Source organism: Perognathus longimembris, chromosome 18 (genome assembly GCF_023159225.1).
Source record: "Perognathus longimembris pacificus isolate PPM17 chromosome 18, ASM2315922v1, whole genome shotgun sequence".
NCBI lineage: Eukaryota > Metazoa > Chordata > Mammalia > Rodentia > Heteromyidae > Perognathus > Perognathus longimembris.
In genome coordinates, this window is record NC_063178.1 from 6584293 (window position 1) to 6602168 (window position 17876).

General features: G+C 44.9%; 1 protein-coding gene across 5 annotated transcripts in view; it reads left to right on the plus strand.

Moving 5' to 3' along the window:
• Positions 1-17876, plus strand: part of Fbh1 (F-box DNA helicase 1) — a 36445-nt gene that overhangs the window by 6291 nt on the left and 12278 nt on the right. For 2 of the 5 annotated variants that reach the window (XM_048367745.1, XM_048367746.1), the window contains exons 2-12: positions 7690-8303; positions 9008-9138; positions 9242-9377; positions 10895-11085; positions 11697-11789; positions 12200-12294; positions 14222-14390; positions 15006-15228; positions 16690-16777; positions 16867-16953; positions 17729-17865. In XM_048367745.1, coding sequence (XP_048223702.1) covers positions 7767-8303; positions 9008-9138; positions 9242-9377; positions 10895-11085; positions 11697-11789; positions 12200-12294; positions 14222-14390; positions 15006-15228; positions 16690-16777; positions 16867-16953; positions 17729-17865 — 1887 coding nt within the window. In that variant the 5' untranslated portion in view covers positions 7690-7766. Of the gene's footprint in view, positions 1-4496; positions 4804-7689; positions 8304-9007; positions 9139-9241; positions 9378-10894; positions 11086-11696; positions 11790-12199; positions 12295-14221; positions 14391-15005; positions 15229-16689; positions 16778-16866; positions 16954-17728; positions 17866-17876 lie in introns of those variants that run through there. The other 3 variants (XM_048367743.1, XM_048367742.1, XM_048367747.1) reach the window with 3 other exon arrangements.

Consider the following 17876-nt stretch of genomic DNA (forward strand, 5'->3'; position numbering starts at 1 on the left):
AGTCCAAACCCAGGATTGGCAAAAAAAAGTTGTTATAGTACACAGTATGTCAGAGATGATTTGTTGTTATTGGGTTAACCTGTTAAGTGCTTCCTTGCTCGAGTGAATATCTTCTAAATTTCTGGTTTTTAACAACTCGGCTAACTGTTTAAATGGGGCTCTCGGTTTTCTCAGGCTGCAGTTCCAGAGTCACATTCAAGAGTCAATGTAATCATGAGGCTATGTTGTAGTGCGCCTGTGTTATCTGTAGAGGCCCGGCATCCATGTGCACATCTTCACAGAGCCTGCTATCAGAGAAAATGCTCTGCCTGTGCGAAGACTCACCAAGTGAGAATAGGTGATACCGGTACATTGTATAAGCAAAGGTAGGCGTGGTGGTAGGAGCAGTTTCTCTAGTTGGGTACCTTGCTTTAGGAAGTTAACTTGATGTTTTTAAAGATCATCTGCTTAAGCATAATTATTACTTTTTTAGGGCAGTTTCTGTCTTCATCTTGTCCATTTTGATTTGTGACCTACCAAGTTTGAGAGGACTTTTACATTAGGAAATAGAGGGGAAGAAAGGAAATTATTTAGTATCAGTTTCAAATGACCCTGAGATGGTTAGGGTAAATTTTGCTACAGTAACAAATAAATCCAAACCTACACTGACCTCACCATAGAAGTTTGCCCTCAGTCTCTTAATCATTTAAGAAGAACTAACATGTTGATGGCTGTTGGGCCTTGCTGTGTGAAGGGAAACAGTCACTGCCCAAGGGCTACTTTAGTGCTTCCTTCTTTGGGGGTTAAGTGATGAGTGGCCAGGAGTGTTGTTCAAGGGAGACTAAATCTAATCTCCATTAGAGGATCCACCTTCACACAGTGAGGGTCAGAATAGACAGTCCTGAAGTGCAGAGATTGATGATAGGGCCAAGTCTGGACTCCAGGTAGCGACCACCTTGAAGTCCATAGTTAAGAGCAGGAAACCAAGATGCCACTGGGCAGGAGAGCCGGAGCTAAAACGCAAGGGTTAGCAGAGACATCTGAGGGTTCCAGAAGGTGGGGTCGGGAGGTAGAGGGGGGAGGGAAATAGATAGGATCACATTTTTTGTTTTTGCCAGTCCTAGGGCTTGAACTCAGGGCCTTAGCACTGTTCCGGCTTCTTTTTACTCAAGGCCAGCACTCTACCACTTGCACCACAGCGCCACTTCTGGCTTTTTCTATATATGTGGTGCTGAGGAATCAAACCCAGGGCTTCATATATACAAGACGAGCACTTTACCACTAGGCCATATTCCCAGCCCGGGAGGGGAATAGAGATAAAGCACAATAAGAAAGCTATCCCACAAAAAGCCGCACGGGAATAGGTTTACTTGAGCCCGGCAGAATTCTGTGTGCCAGACTCTCTTTCCCACGTTCTGGGTCTTTGCTGTCTTGTCACCTGAGGCTATGCTCCTCCCGCGTCTGTTAGTCTGAAAGGTAGAGATGAATACACATGGTGCTGTGGAGGAGGCGAACCCAAGCCTCCGCGGGGGCTGCGCAACGTTGGGAGAGCCTCACCGTCATTTCTCCCTGGTGTAGACCGCTGCGCCTCACCTGGCGCTCGCCATGGCAGCTAGCCCTGGGACTTGAGATGTCCTTTCAGAAACGCGTCAAGTGCACCTGCTACCCAGGGAGGGTGCAGCAGCACCACGAAGTTGAGCCATGGAGAAGGTTTTATAGAAGCAGGCGCGGGGGGGGGGGGGGGGATTTGAACATCTACATGTTGATAAAGCTGTACTAGAACTGCTTTTGAAAAAGGCACACTAATAAAAATAGAAGGGTAATTAGAGTTTCCGTGTAGTTAAACTATACCTTAGCAAGAACACGAATGCTTTTAAAAGGAAACGGGTCCCTTTAAGGAGACGCTGGGTATGGTCGTCACGGAATGTTCTAATGCTTCTGTTGCTAGGCTTTGACACAGGTATGGAGGTGGGCGTTTGCCTGGCCGTGGGTGTCACAAGTGCTTCTGTGTAGATTTTCTCTTGTGAACTCCGTGTGGCAGGTTCTTATACCCCTTGTTTTCTTAGGCTCGAATAATACAGAGACCTGCCGAGAGGACCCACCACTCGGCCTCTCAGGGGCTTCGAGGAGGTGTTTAATGGCTGGTTAACTCCAGAGGAGGTAGACTCATACATAGCTCCTGCTCCTACCCCCATTTCTGGGCATCACAGCATGGATGGCTCAGAGACCTGAGTTATAGTTTAGTTGTACTGGCTACAAGCTGAAGCCAGGACAGTTATTTTTGCTGTGCACATCCAGTGAAAACACCATCTCTCAGGTAACACTGCAGCATTTAATGTATTATATAGGCAACTTCCTTTAGTGTACAGTCATCACCTAAACTCTTTCCAGTGAGGACTTGGTGAGCGAATACACTGGAATGTAGCACAACTCTGACCCAGAATAATGTGTGCTAACACTCTCATTAGATCTGTATTCCTGTACCTTAGTTTGATTTCTACAACCATTTAATCTCAGCAAGCATTTTAGATCTGGATGAAGCAAATACATAAATATACTCATCTATCCATATTATCCACTGTTGAGACTGGACTGAACATTTTTCATATTCCCCTGTCTGTCCTATGGTGTCTGAGGAATTCCCTTTCTGGATGTCTCTTGCCAAGAGCCACATAAAAGGCCAAGTATATAGGCTTAGGCTCTGTTTCTTTTAGGCGTAGGTTCTGTAGCACCTAGCCTAGATCATTTCGCCTCGCCTTCCTCCTCTTTCACTCAGTGTGTATGGAAGATGTGCGTTGCGGCTATTGTGACAAAATTCCACACACTGGGTAGCTTGTCGGTCACACAAGTTTATTTTGCACAATTTTAGAATCTTTTTTTTATAGCTTATTCTATCATTTAGTGCCTTCCTAAACTTGGTGTTTATGGTTCAGCAATAACAGCAATAAATTATAAAATCATTAAAGTGGAGAGGACATTAGATTTTCTGTTTATGGTATCTAATTGAGATACTAGCTACTTTTTAAACTATTTTGAGTAACAGTTGGCTGTAATGGGGCTGCTGGTGTTCTTCCTGTCATCATTAGATGTTATCTGTATTTTGAAAGGTATTTCCATGTTTTATGCAAGTTAGTCAAAGAAGCTTTATTCAGAAGAAGCAGATAGGTATGCTTGCATATTTATCTGGTAGGTTTTTTGGTGCCATTTCTGGGGCTTGAACTCAGGCTTCAGCGCTGCTCCTTAGCTTTTTTCACTCCAGGCTGGCACTCTACTACTTGAGCTCCATTTCTAGCTTTTTTTCTGGTTAATTGGAACGGAGACTCTCACAGACTTTCTTGCTCCAGGACTGGCTTCAAACCATGATCCTCTGATCTCAGCTTCCTAAGTAGCTAGGGTTACAGGCTTGAGCCACTGGCACCTAGCCTTATCAGCTAATTTTTAAAAATGACAGGTGTAATGTATATGTGCACATGGTTTGAAGCCAGTCCTGGGTCAAGAAAACCTGTGAGACTCTATTTCCAGTTAAGTAGAAAAAAAAAAAAAAAAAAAACAGAAGTGGAGCTGTGGCTTATGTGATAGAGTATTCTATTCTATTCATCAAATCCAGAGTTATACATATGCTAAGCAAGTATTTACCACTAGGCTATACTGCGAGTCCCCTTTTTGGTACTCTTGAAAGAGAATTCTAGGCTCAATTGCTACTGTAACATTTTGTTAGGGAGGATAGGAAATTTCTCCCTCTGAGGGTTCTGAAAATTGGATTCAGTGTTCTTCCACTTGTGAGCCTTACTGCTATGCATCAAAGTCCATTCTCAGTACCATGCTGTGTTTTGGGGCTGAGAGTTGTATGCTATGTGGTCCTTTTAAGGAATTTCTAGCCTATTTTATTGTGACTGTATCTTGCTTCTAAATATTGGAGAAGCTGGTATATACAAAAGGGTGGTGGGTGAGTTTGTTTTTAAAAAGCAGTATCTTTAGCTAGGTGCCATTAGCTCACACCTGTAATCCTAGCTACTTAGGAGGCTGAGATCTGAGGATCTCAGTTCAAAACTAGTCTGACCAGGACTATCCACGAGACTCTGATCTCTAGTTAGCCACCAAGAGGCTGGAAATGGAGCTGTAGCTTAACTGGTAGAGGACTAGCCTTGAGCTCAGAGATAGCACCCAGACCCCGAGGTTAAGCCCCATGATTGACCCCCCCCCCCAAATAAAAAGTTTGTGGTTTAGACAATGATAAGGAAAAGATGCAAATTACAACTATCCATTCATAGCAACTTCTTCTTGAATTAGAGTATTTCAAAATCATTTTGGGATCTTAAAATATCATTTTGAGGTTCTTTATGAAATTCTTTTTTAAATTTATTTACTTATCTATATTTTTTATCTGTGATAATGATGGTTTAAACTCAGGGCCTTGAGCTTCTTAGGCTAGTCCTCTACCACTTGCCATGCCTCCAGCTCTCTATTAAATTCTAAGGAATACTAAGACATTGTAACGTGGGCTGAATGTCGGGGGGCATGGGAAAAGGGAAGGGGCTGGCCGGGGTGATCTGTAAAATCAGTCATCAGTTATTATATCCTTAAACACTGAGTAATTTGCTGGCTAGCCTATAGAACTCGTCCTAACTAATGAGTATCTCATGTCTTCTACTTGTCGATATGAACCAGTGAGACGATTTAAGCGGAAGCATCTTACAGCTATCGACTGCCAGCATTTGGCTCAGAGTCACTTGGCTGGGACCCAGCCCTTCAGCCAAAGATGGACAAACAGAGATCCCAACCATGGCCTCTATCCTAGACCCAGAACAAAAAGAGGGAGTAGGGGTAGGTCTTCAAAAAAGAACCTTGCACCTCAAAACCCCATAGTTTGTGTGGCCTTTGAGTATCTCCAGTTTATTTGAAAATACTGCTGGTATGGTTTTTAGAGTCCTGTTGCGGTAGTGTGATACTTTCTTTTTCAGTTCCTGTGAATTTTCCATGATAATTCTGTCCTAATGATTGACCAGAGCATCAGGACACCTGTTAGTATGTTCTAAGACACACGGACCAGTCACCATTAATTGTGATTATGTGACACTATTGAGCTTTGACCACTGTGTCACTAGGTCTATGATGTCATTGCTTTTGTTTCCCATAGTCTGCCATCATGCAGTGCTTTTATGTCAGAGCCTGTTCTTTGCCATCCAGTAACCCCTCTCCTTGACGAGACTGCAGTTTTTTCATATCAACTAGAATATGTGCTTTGTTTTCTTATGCCAGTACTGGGGCTTGAACCTGGGCACTGACCCTTAGCTTTTTCACTCAAGGCTGGTACTCTACCACTTAAGTCACAGCCCCACATCCAGATAAGAGTCACACAGACTTTCCTGCCTGGGCTGCCTTCCAAGTGTGATCCTCAGCTCTCAGCTCCCTGAGGAGCTAGGAATGCAGGCATGGGCCACCAGCACCCGGCTGGATTTATGTTTTTAGCAAATATATTTGGACATGACCATTTCCTAGCTTACCACAGTCACTCCTAAAAAACTTACTATAAAATGTTTTGATAATGGACTCAAGCTTATTCTCGCCATTACCTGATTTTTTTTCTTTTCCTTTCTTTTTTTCGGCTGTGGGGCTTGAACTCAGGGCGTGGACGCTGTCCCTGAGCTCTTTTGCACAATGCTAGCGCTCTACCACTTTGAGCCACAGTGCCACTTCTAGTTTTTAATTGTATAAGAGTCTCACAGAGATTTTGCTAGGGTTGACCTCGAACCATGATCCTGAGATCTCAGCCTCCTGAGTAGCTAGGATTATAGGTATGAGCCACCAGTACCCAGCCACCTGATATTTTTAAATTTGAGAGAGAAAGAGAGAGAGAGAGAGAATATGAGAATGTACTGGCACTGAGTCTTGAACTCAGGACTTTGCACTCCTATGTAGCTTTTTCCATTCAAGGCTGGCACTCTACCACTTGACCCACCACCTCCAGCCTTTTGGTAGTTAGTTGGAAATAGTCTTTTGGGTTTGTCTATCCAGGCTGGCCTTGAAACACAGTCCTCAGATCGCAGCCTCCTGAGAGATGTCCAACCAAACTTTAAAGATTTTAATTTGTTCAATTAACATAATATTTGTTCATTGACATGGGGTACAGTATCATGATTTGATAACAATATGTAATGATTAAATCAGGTAGTTAACAATACTATCTGTTTATAATAGCAATTTGATATTATTAATACTTAACATTCTACATCTGGCCATTTGGTTTTCTTATTACCTCTCTATACCAGATGAATTCTTAATTTTGCTAATTCCTGCTAATGTAAACTAGATTCCTTTTCCCTTTGGTACATTTGGTTTTAGTGTAGAATTTTAATAAAACCTAGGTTTCTTAAAACACTGTTTCCCATTTGGGGGATACCTATAAAAATGAGGCAGTTTAAATCTAAATGATCTCTTGTTTGATACTTGGTATGTTTTATGTGTGTAAGTCAGTGTCTGTGTTGTGAGCATGTTGTAGGGTCTTCAGTGTTAGTGTAACTGAATTAGGAAATGCCAGAATTTAACTAGGCCTAACTTAAAAAATCTGGGTTTCTATCACATTTCTCTAGAAGCACCGATAATGATTTTTCCACAATGTGGAAGAAATACTCATTGCAGTTCCATAAATTCACTTAAAGGCTAAACCTAGTTTCATTCCATTCTCTTACTTTGCAAAGTAAGAGTCTTAGCTATACTCATTTAGAAACCACAGATATTATTGTATATTGAAAAAGTGTTTACTTACTTGTTGGCATTTGAAAATAACTTTTAGGGTTAGAGAAGGCCACCAGGATGTGTGAAATCACCATTGGGATCCCCTATGTACCTGGAAGTTCTGTGCAGTTAGGAATTGTCACTTTATTTTTTGCCTCAGAATTAGAGATAATAAATAAATGCTGACTAAAGACATGTGTACAAGAAATCAGGCACAACTAATAATATGAAAATAATTGATTCCTTGATTTTTTTAAATTTAATTTTATTGTCAAGGTGATGAGTAGTTACATACGTAGAGTACTGAGTATGTATCTTTTTTTTTTTTTTTTTTTGTCGGGTGTGGCGCTTGAACTCAGGGTTTGGGTGCTGTCCCTGAGTCTCTGTGTGCTCAAGGTTAATGCTCTACCACTTGAGCCACAGCACCACTTCCTGTACACGTCTTGTCATAATTGTTAACCCCTCCTTCATTTTTCTCCCACCTTCCCTCCCCCCACCCCACCCCCAGCCCCTGATCTTAATACATCAGCTCTACAGGAGCAAGTGAAAAAATAAAAATAAAAGGCTTCTAACTATCAAATTAGAAGAGTAGGATTTTCTGAACATGGTACCCTAAGGCATTTTCCTTTCTGCTTAAGCAAACAGACTAGGAGGAAGGAGCCAGGAGAGGTGTGTTGTGTGACTGACATGTGAACGTGAGCCTTTCTTTCTGTCCAGTCAGGTGTCCAGTATGTGTACCATTTGACCTTGTATATGTTTCAGGGTACAACTTAGACAGTCACACTACCCAAAGACTGATCTCTGTCTCTTTCTTAATATGTGTCTAATTGGTTTTTGAATTAGGTATTCATGTAATCGCTTGACCTATAAACATCCTTCTCTCTTCCGCTGTTAGATAATTAAGAAGTAGGTTGTCCTATCTGGGTCAGCTTTGGGTCATTAATCATTAATCATTGCTTCTCCATTTTCTTCTAGTTCTTTCCACAGGTGAAAGATGTCAGAGACACAATGCTGAGTTCTTCATAGCTGGCCAGCGGCAGTGCACCAATGACATGGCCAAGAGCAGTTCAGTGGGCCAGGACAGCTGCCAGGACTCTGAGGGTCACATGATCTTTCCCGCTGATGGCAGTTGCGCCAGGCCTGGAGAGGGCAATGGAGAAGTGAGATTGAGCTCGTCAAGGTCTGCTCTGCCTCCCAGGAAGCGGTCTCGGTCCTTTGAGGAAGACAGAAATAAGGTCACAGGGAGCAGCCAGTGGGATGGAGTGGCTAAGAAGACTGCACGGCTTCCGCTGTCCCCGTCATGTACAAGGCCTAGGGAGGCCATGCAAGAAGCAGAGGACCGTGTGTCACGGCGCTCTGCAGATCCCGGAGAAACTGTCCAAGACGTTGAGGACATTGGCCCTGACCCCCTTCCTGACTCATACTATGGCCTCCTTGGGACCTTGCCCTGCCAAGAACCACCATGCCACATTTGTAGCTTGCCCAGTGAAGTCCTGAGGCACATCTTTGCCTTCCTCCCCATGGAAGAACTCTACTGGAATCTGAGCTTGGTGTGCCACCTGTGGAGGGAGATAGTCAGTGACCCGCTGGTGAGGACCCACCCTTACCGTCCGTGAGCACCCCCATCCGCTTCGCCTAACACAGCCTTAGGATCCGATGCTCCGTTCAAACCTGGTGCTCCCCATTTGTCTTCAGAGTAATGTCCAAACCGTGGCCAGTCTTTACGGCCTGTTGTGGAGTGGTGTGCCCCCCATGCTAAAGAGTTGATAAACTATTGTGTTTCCTTTATTCAACTTCTGTATGGTTGCTTATCTGTTGGAAGTAGCTTTTACTGCCTATTTCTTTATTTCTATCAGTTTGATTCATGTATTTAAGAGCTCTGATGTATATGTAGATATTTATATCTATCTATCTAACTTAAATCTATTGGACTGATCCTTTTATCATTATATACCATCCCTTTTTTTTTCCCTATTATTTATCTTCATTGATAAGTAAAGCATCACTAAGTGCTCCCCAAGTGTAGATCCTGAACTGTTACAGTGTTTCAGATAAGGAAGCGGAGGCATTCGCTTTTTCCAGATTCTGTAGCAAATTACTGTTAGAAGCAAGACCCCAATTTTCCTAGTTTCCACCCAGACTTGGTGCGCTATTTCTACCCACTTCGCTCAGCCTCTGAATTGTGAGCTGCAAGCGCGTGTTAGTTGGTAGAATGTTGTCTATGGGTTTGTGGCCCACGTTTCTAAGAGCAGTTTTCCCGCACGTTATGTTGTTTTGTTTTCTGGCCACGCAGTTCATTCCTTGGAAGAAGCTGTATCATCGATACCTGATGAACGAAGAGCAAGCCGTGAGCAAAGTGGACGGCATCCTCTCCAGCTGTGGCATAGAAAAGGAGTCAGACTCGTGCGTGCTGGACCTCATACGGTGCGTTGCCTCCTGGGTGCAAGGGAGAGCTCCCCACGTCCTTGCTCGCGCACCGCCGCTCGCCATCCCCCGCCTCGCGGACTCACCTATGACTGTCTTACAGATACACAGCCACCACGAAGTGCTCCCCGAGCGTAGACCCTGAGAGGGTGCTGTGGAGTCTGAGGGACCATCCTCTCCTTCCCGAGGCAGAGGCGTGCGTGCGTCAGTACCTGCCCGACCTCTACGTGGCTGCCGGGGTACGCTGAGAGGGAGCCCGCGGGAAGGAAGTAGATTGACGATGGAAACCTACCTTCAAAACCTTTACTTAAGCTCTCTGCATGTGTTGACGCATGAATCTTGCTGTGGATCCCTTCGGAGAAATAGAGGGCCCCTATAATTCCAGATTCTTGGATTTAGAAGTCCTTTGAAGAAGCAATTTCCTATTCTGTTGCAGAGTCCTCTCTGAAATATCCTTAGAATGCGGCCATCTACCTTCTGGATACTGTCAGAAATGGCACTTCTTTGTAAGACAGCCCCTTCCATTGGGGGCCCGCTTTGTCTGTATGGAATGGGCGGGGGAGTTAAGGGGCTCGTCGCAGACACACAGCGAGGTGAGAAGAAGCTGGAAGATAGCCCTGAGTTTTCCGACTCTCAGCCCAGTTGGCCTCACACAGCTCCAAGGCGCTCATGTTTCATTTGGGAAACCTGCAGCCTCCACCTGTATTCTAACCACGGCGGGCTAGAAACCCCAGCGTTGGTGTTGCTTTCTGTATTGATGGGGGAATATTTTCTCTCATAGAATGGGTGTGGCCAAGGGGCATGGCAACTTCTTTCCTTGGAATTCATTCTTTAACAGTGATAGGTATAAGAATGATGCAGAATAATGTGCCCATTGTTCATTATAAACTCCTCTGTGTTAGTCAACCTTTACTTAGATTTTACCAAATGGAGCATTACTATCCTCGTAGAGTACATTTAAAACTATATTTCATATGTATTTAACTGGACATTGAGTCATTATTAAATAATAAAGTAAATCAATATTGTGGGGGAATTGTCAGCCACAGTGCCTCTAAAGACTGCCGTGTTTCATGTTTCTGTATTTTGAGACTGGTCACGCGTAGTCCATACTGACCTGGAACTCGCTGTGTAGTCCTGGCTGGCCTCTGAACACTTGATCCTTCTGCCTCAACCACCACGTGCTGGGATTATAGGGTATGGGCCATTATGCCCTGACCTGGAAAGGAGAGATGGGGCAATGAGAAGAGACTTCATAATTTTGGTGTGTCATTTCCATGCACGGTTTCATGTTTTATACTTTTTTTTTTTTTTTTTTTTTTTTGGCCAGTCCTAGGCCGTGAACTCAGGGCCTGAGCACTGTCCCTGGCTTCTTTTTGCTCAAGGCTAGCACTCTCCACTTGAGCCACAGCGCCACTTCTGGCCATTTTCTACATATGTGGTGCTGAGGAATCGAACCCAGGGCCTCATGTATACGAGGCAAGCACTCTTGCCACTAGGCCATATTCCCAGCCCTCATGTTTTATACTTTACAAATGCTATTTAATACTAAAGAGAATCAAGATTGCCAATCTAAAAGTGAAGAGAAGCCATCTGGAACAAAAGGACAGGTCCCGGGGCTTCCCAAATATCATTTGAGCACCTAGGGCTTCGTTCAGACAATGCGTATCTAGTGCCTTGGTTTTCTGGTGTGAATGTGCCCGGTGGTGCCCCGCGCCTGGGCCGCTCCTCTCACCCTGTGTGCCTCCCTTCACAGGGCGTTAATGTCTGGGCCTTGGTGGCAGCCATGGTGCTTCTCTCCAGCGGTGTCCACGACATCCAGCAGCTGCTGTTCTGCCTCAGGAGACCCGGCTCCACAGTGACCGTGCCCGATGTCACCGAAACCTTATACTGTATCGCCGTGCTCCTCTATGCCATGAGGGAGAAGGGGATCAACATCAGCAATAGGTACCCCCCCCCCCGGGAGGAGGGAAGGAGACGCCACAGGGGTCACGGGAGAAGGTCCCAGGCTTGGCCTATTCCCCTCCCACTTGCCAGCAGTAACATCTGGCAAGCTGCCTGGCGTAAAGAGACCCAGGTGAGAAAGGCGGGAAGCATGCTGCGCACCTGCCGTGGGGGGGGGGTTACTGCTTCTTCATTCCCTCCCTCCTCCTCTTCCCTCCCACTCTGTGGCACCAAGGATAGAACTGACGACCTCAGATTGTCTAGGCAAGCACTCTACCACTTCGTCATATTCCCCAGGCCTTTTTCTTTTTAGTTTGTTTTTATAGATAGGGTCATGTGCTCACTTTCTGAGCTGGCCTTGAACTGAAATCCTCCTTCCTCTGCCTCTTGAGTTGCTGGGATTACCATCCCCAGATCAGTTGTCTTTTAAGGTCATATCTAGCACTCCTGTCCCATGACCCCATCCATCTTGTTCTCCTTTTGACGTCATACATAGAAACAAGCACCTTGCTTAGAACTGTGTTTCCCGAGAGTGCTTCTCATGCCTCTAGAGAGATTCTGATTAAGAAATAGATTGTGACCTAAATTCTAATCTATTTTTTCTCCCTTATTAGGATTCACTACAACATTTTCTACTGCCTATACCTTCAGGAGAATTCTAATACTCAGGCCACTAAAGTTAAGGAGGAGCCATCTGTCTGGCCGGGGGTATGTATGTATGTATGTATGTATGTATGTATGTATGTATGTATGTGTGTGTGTGTGTGTGTAAGAGAGAGAGAGAGAGAGATAGAGAGAGGACATGTGTTTTCGCTTCCATAATTGATTCTGCTAAGGAAGGAGGGGAAACATTTTCCTTTACCATTTTTATTGTGGCATAATTTACGTGATGTAAATTTCATCCATTTGAAGAGTATAATTCAGTGATTCTTGACTAGCTTTACTGTGTTGTGCAGCCAGTATCATAATTAGTTTTAGAACATTTTTATCCTCTTAAGGGGAGGCCTATTTGGGGTGAACTTCTGGTTATCCAGTTTGCTCATTTGGTTTTTGGAAGTTGATTCTTTGTACTTTTTCATTACTTTTAAAAAAAATTTCTCTTCTGTGATGATTATAGCAAGAAAGCATCTATTCAACTTACACATGAGCAACAGCTGATTCTGAACCATAAGATGGAGCCTCTCCAGGTGGTGAAAATTATGGCCTTTGCAGGTAAGGGAGTGCACAGCCAGTTGCTGGAGTAGAGCATCAGGTTCATGATGTTTGCTTCCTTTTTCCATCACTCCCTCGCTTCCCATTACCTGCCAGAACATCTTTACATTGATACTATTCAGATAACCCCAAAAGCAGTAGGCCAACAAGTATTTGCACTAATCCAGAGAACATTTTCGACACTAGAATTCGTGTTTTGACAAATATTTCATAGATATTAGTTGACAGGATTTATCCATGGTATTGGTGGAAATCATCACTTATGTTGTATATGTTCAGTAACTGATTGCTTCTGGAGGGTTAGGCCATTACTAATCAGCTTAAAGGGTTCCAGTAGCTTTCTAATTACATTTCTAATTTTATAGGGTGATGACTTGAGGGTCCTGCCTCCATTTATTTCTAGCTACTGCCCTAAATACAATGTCACTGAGCTGATCCTATAGTCTCCTGAAGTACTCGGCCAGTCTTTGGTCTAAGTCTTTTCTCATGCCATTTTTCTCTACTAGAACCGTTTTCTGTTGCCTTTCGACCTGCTCACCGCAATTTATTAAATGCATGCAGTGTACTGGCTTGCTGTTCTCTTTAACATCATTCTATAAAAGTTGGTTAGTTTATGCATAAAGAAGTTGAAGACCTGAGAAACTTATTTCAGATTATATAAGCAAATAAGAGCTAGAAACAATTCAAAGCTGGTTCTGTCTTTACAAAGACGTGTCCCCTCCCCTCCCTTTTCCCTCCCTTTCTTTTTTTATTTCTTCATCTGCCTCCTCTTCTCTTTTTCTTTTTTTCTTTTCCATGTGCGTTGACTCTCATCATTTCTATATCGCCTTGATAAAGGCTTCTTCAGTCATTTGAATCCTAAATATCCAGTTGCTGTATTCTTTTTTTTTCTTCCCACCAGTCCTGGGCTTGAACCCAGGGCTTGGGCACTGTCCCTGAGCCTCTTTATGCTCAAGGCTAGTGCTCTACCATTTGAGCCACAGTGCCACTTCTGGCTTTTTTCTAAGTAGTTTATTGGGAATAAAAGTTTCACAGGGACTTTTCTGCCCAGGCTTTGAACCACGATCCTCAGATTTCAGCCTCCTAAGTAGCTAGGATAACAGGCAGGAGCTGCCAGCACCAAGTTTCTTCTCTTGTAACTAATCATTTGTTAATCACTTGATACCTCATCTACTCTAGTAGAAATCGCCGACACATGTATTTTATAAATACTTCTTCAGTTTTCTTCTGTTCTTCAAAACAACCCTGTTCTTGCATAGGTGAGACTTGATTGCTGGTAATCCATATTCTTTTTCACTGTCTTGTATTGCATTATGCTCTCATGTTGTCTGTTTCACTTGTTCTGGAGTTTTATTTCCAGCTAGACTGTAGTATATCTTCTTTTGGCATCTCACAATGCTTATTATTAGCACAGAGCTGAATGTGTGGTAGGTGCTCAGGAATCAATGTTAAGTAAGTGACAACGACTGACTGAGTGGTGGAGAGGTAGGACAGACAAGAGAATGGGGAATGGACTCGAGGGATCCCCGAGACTCCCTTTCATGCTCTTGCTTGACACACATCAAGTGCTAGGCCAGTAATAGCTAACCATTATGGAGTTCCTGCTGCTGGGGCCCTGGTACAAATCCCACAGGTACAGGTTACTCACCTAGTCCCCAGGGTCAGAGTGGAGCTCCGGGAGGATGGTCAGGTGGCTGGCCCTTTGTTGTCTGACTGGAACTGGGAGCACAATGTCCCCATCCACCTTTACCTGACTTAAAAGTTGCTTCTGGTTTCATGGAGCCCCTTTTGTCATGATGAAAGTCATGTTGACTTCAAGCCCGAGGAGAGAGAAGCCTGATGAAGACCTGACTGGGGTTCCCCCCCCACCCTTGGGGCGTGTTTTGCTTGGGCAGAGGGTCACGTCCTCCCCTCTTGGCTTCTGCAGGCACCGGGAAGACCTCTACCCTAGTCAAGTACGCTGAGAAGTGGTCTCAGAGCAGATTTCTGTACGTCACGTTCAACAAGAGCATCGCAAAGCAGGCCGAGCTCGTCTTCCCCAGTAATGTCATCTGCAAAACCTTTCACTCCATGGCCTACGGGCACGTCGGGCGGAAGTGAGCATTGTCTGCTGGCACCATCCTCACGTCTCTCTGGGTTTGGTGTGATCCTTGGGATCACACGTGAACTTAGCTCACAACATTAAGAACACACGATGCCCTTCTCTTCATTGACGGGCAGCTTTAGTGATTGGTTCTTCTACAAATAATATTTTGCTGAGAGGAGCATTCTTTCCCTGGCATTGAGGCACAGAGAGCCAAAATGACCTGTGTAAAGGTCAGGATATCACAGGTCCTGGCACGTCCAGGCTTTCCTCGGAAGGCTGGGTGGGGAAACGGGCAGGCACCATGGCCTCGGCTTCAAGGAGCTTAGACTGTCCCACTGCAGGGCTTCAGGGAGTCTGGACCCCCGCTAGGAATAGCAGCAACTGCCACGAGTGGATTCATTGTCAGGGTCTGTGATACGTTCGTGGCTGAAAGCCTAGCAAAAGCCATAGCACATCAGATGAAGACTTTTCCGGCCTGTGTGGCTTTTTAGGCTTTCTGTCTCACCTTTGTGTGGCATATCCCTAATACCCGAGGTGTCGCTGGGGAGAGTGGGCTGGGGAGGGGGCGCTCGTCACCACAGTGCCTGCAAAGCCAAATGCTGTTCCCTTGGCGTGCGCATCCCAGGTACCAGCTGAAGAAGAAGTTGAATCTCTTCAAGTTAACGCCTTTCATGGTCAATTCGGTTCTTGCTGAAGGGAAAGGCGGATTCATCAGGGCCAAGCTCGTATGTAAGACTTTAGAAAACTTCTTTGCCTCCGCTGATGAAGAGCTGACTATCGATCATGTGCCTATTTGGTGTAAGAACAGCCAAGGACAGAGAGTCATGGTGGAGCAGAGTGAGAAGTTGGTAAGTATCAAATGTCCCTAGTTTTAGGGAGCTGATGTTCTCTCTTTTTCTGGGGCTTGAACTCAGGGCCTAAGCATTCTCCCTGGCTTCTTTTTGCTCAAGGCTAGCACTCTGCCACTTGAGCCACAGCTCCATTCCCGGCCTTTTCTGTGTATGTGATGCTGAGGAATCAAACTCAGGGCTTCCTGCATGCCAGGCAAGCACTCTACCACTAAGCCACATTCCCAGCTCTAGATGATGTTATTTCTGTCTTGCTTGTTTGTTTTTTGTTGTTTTTTTGTTTGTTTGTTTTGTTTTTGTTTTTGTTTTTTGCCAGTCCTGGGGCTTGAACTCAGGGCCTGAGCACTGTCCCTGTCCTCTTTTTGCTCAAGGCTAGCACTCTGCCACTTGAGCCATGGTGCCACTTCTGGCCGTTTTCTATCTATGTGTTGCTGGGGAATTGAACCCAGGGCTTCATGTATATGAGGCAAGCACTCTTGCCACTAGGCCATATCCCCAGCCCCCTTGCTTGGCTTTTTAACCCAATGCTGGTATCCTGTCACTAGAGCCACAATTCCACTTCTGGCTTTTTCTACATGGGCAGGCTTTGGACTGTGATCCTCAGATCTTAGCCTCTTGAGTAGCCATGACCACAGATTGGAGCCACCAGTGACCAGCTTATTTCTTATTTTTTTAATTTCCCTCTCACAGGAAGTTGAACACAGGCGGGTGAGATTAAGGTCTGTCAGGACAAGTGCAGGCATGACATTCAACGTACACATGTGAAAAGGGCAGTGGAAAACTTGCTGGGACTTAGGGGAGCCATAGGTGAAGGGGAGAATGAGGACAAGGGTGACCGACCCAGACGCACTGTAAACATAAGTTGATGTGTCAACCCCGAAGCCCCTCTACAACCATTTGAAGATTTTAAACAGATATATTTAAAAAACTGAAGTGAAGGCCTGCACGGCACCTGGGGATTGTTTTGTGTTGCTTTTTGTTGGTTGTGGGGCTTGAACTCAGAGTCTGGGCACTGTCCCTGAGCCTCTTCGTGCTCAAAGCTAGCACTCTACCGCATGAGCCACAGCGCCACTTCTGGTTTTTGAGTGGTTCATTGGAGATAAGAGTCTCACGGCGACTTTACTGCCCAGCCTGGTCTTGAACTGTGATCTTCAGATCTCAGCCTCCTGAGGAGCCAGGATTTACAGGCGTGAGCGTCCAGTGCCCAGCTCATTTCTCCTTTTTTTAATGATTGTCAGTAATAAGCCTAGAACAGCAGTTGGCCTTGTCTGGCTCTTGAGCCACTGTGATCTTAGATCCCCGCGTCGCCCTCCTCTATAGTAACGGTGGGGCTCTGGCAGGTGCCCGGCCCTTTCTCCAGTAACGACGCTTTTGCTCGTATGTGGTGGTTACAGCATGTTTCCAGCCGGCACTCATGTCCAAGGTCTTAAACTTTGGGTTATTGTGTGGTTTACTTTCTAGAATGGTGTCCTTGAAGCGAGCCGACTCTGGGACAACATGCGGAAGCTGGGGGAGTGCAAAGAAGAGGCCTACCAGATGACTCACGACGGTAGGCAAGTCTCCATTCCTCCCCCGCTGTGAGACGCACCTGCTTCAGGAAAGCGCCTTCTCACGCTTGCTCCTCTTCCCCTCTTCTAGGCTATTTGAAGCTCTGGCAGCTGAGCAAGCCTCTGCTTGCCTCTTTTGACGCCATCTTTGTGGATGAGGCGCAGGACTGTACCCCAGGTGATAAACTATTCAGGACATCAGTAGTCTCAAACACGTAGAAACACCATCGTGATTATGTAAGAGGACTCTGTGTGGAATAAGTTGGCTATTCTTATTTGTGATAACGAAGAGGAACAAATGATGTTTAGTCATTCAGAAATCCTTTGTATTTGGCTAAAGATGTCAACAGTTGTCTGTTCTTCTCACTCAAAGCAGGCGTATCTTCCTCCAACTGTTTTACTGAAGTTATTCTTAGAATGTAGGGGCTGGGGATGTAGCTCAGGGGTAGAGAACTTGCCTGGCATGCACAAGGCCGTGGGTGTGATCCCCAACACTATAAAGAAAAAATAAAATAAAACATAAAAAATACTGATTGAGGAGCTTATGCAGTGATAGAGACCTAGACTCATGCAAGTTGTCAGTGCAGAGCAAAAATTTGTTTCTTATTTCTCAAGTGGTATGAATATGACTTTCTAGGTAATTTTGATGTCTTAGAGTATTTAAGAAAATAATTTGCCTCATTTGATATCTGCCTATGAATTTTCTTACAATCAGTTCACCCAGAACTAAAGATCGTTTGCATCTGTAGAACCACAACCTGTTTCCTTTGACTGTTACAAAACTGTTCCTTTCGGTTGAGCACCGCCCCTCCTCCAAAAAAAGACAGCTCTTGTCTATCCTGCTCTGGCTTAGTTTTGTGAAAGCATATACATCCTTTCTTAAATATGGTTTCTTCTCGGCTGTATGGGTTGGAGTCCTTGAGCTTTCTCATTTTTCCTCTTGTTGGTTGCAGCCATCATGAATATAGTTCTGTCTCAGCCATGCGGGAAGATCTTCGTGGGGGACCCACACCAACAGATATACACCTTCCGCGGGGCAGTCAACGCTCTGTTCACAGTTCCCCACACACACGTCTTCTATCTCACACAGGTAAGTCCCTG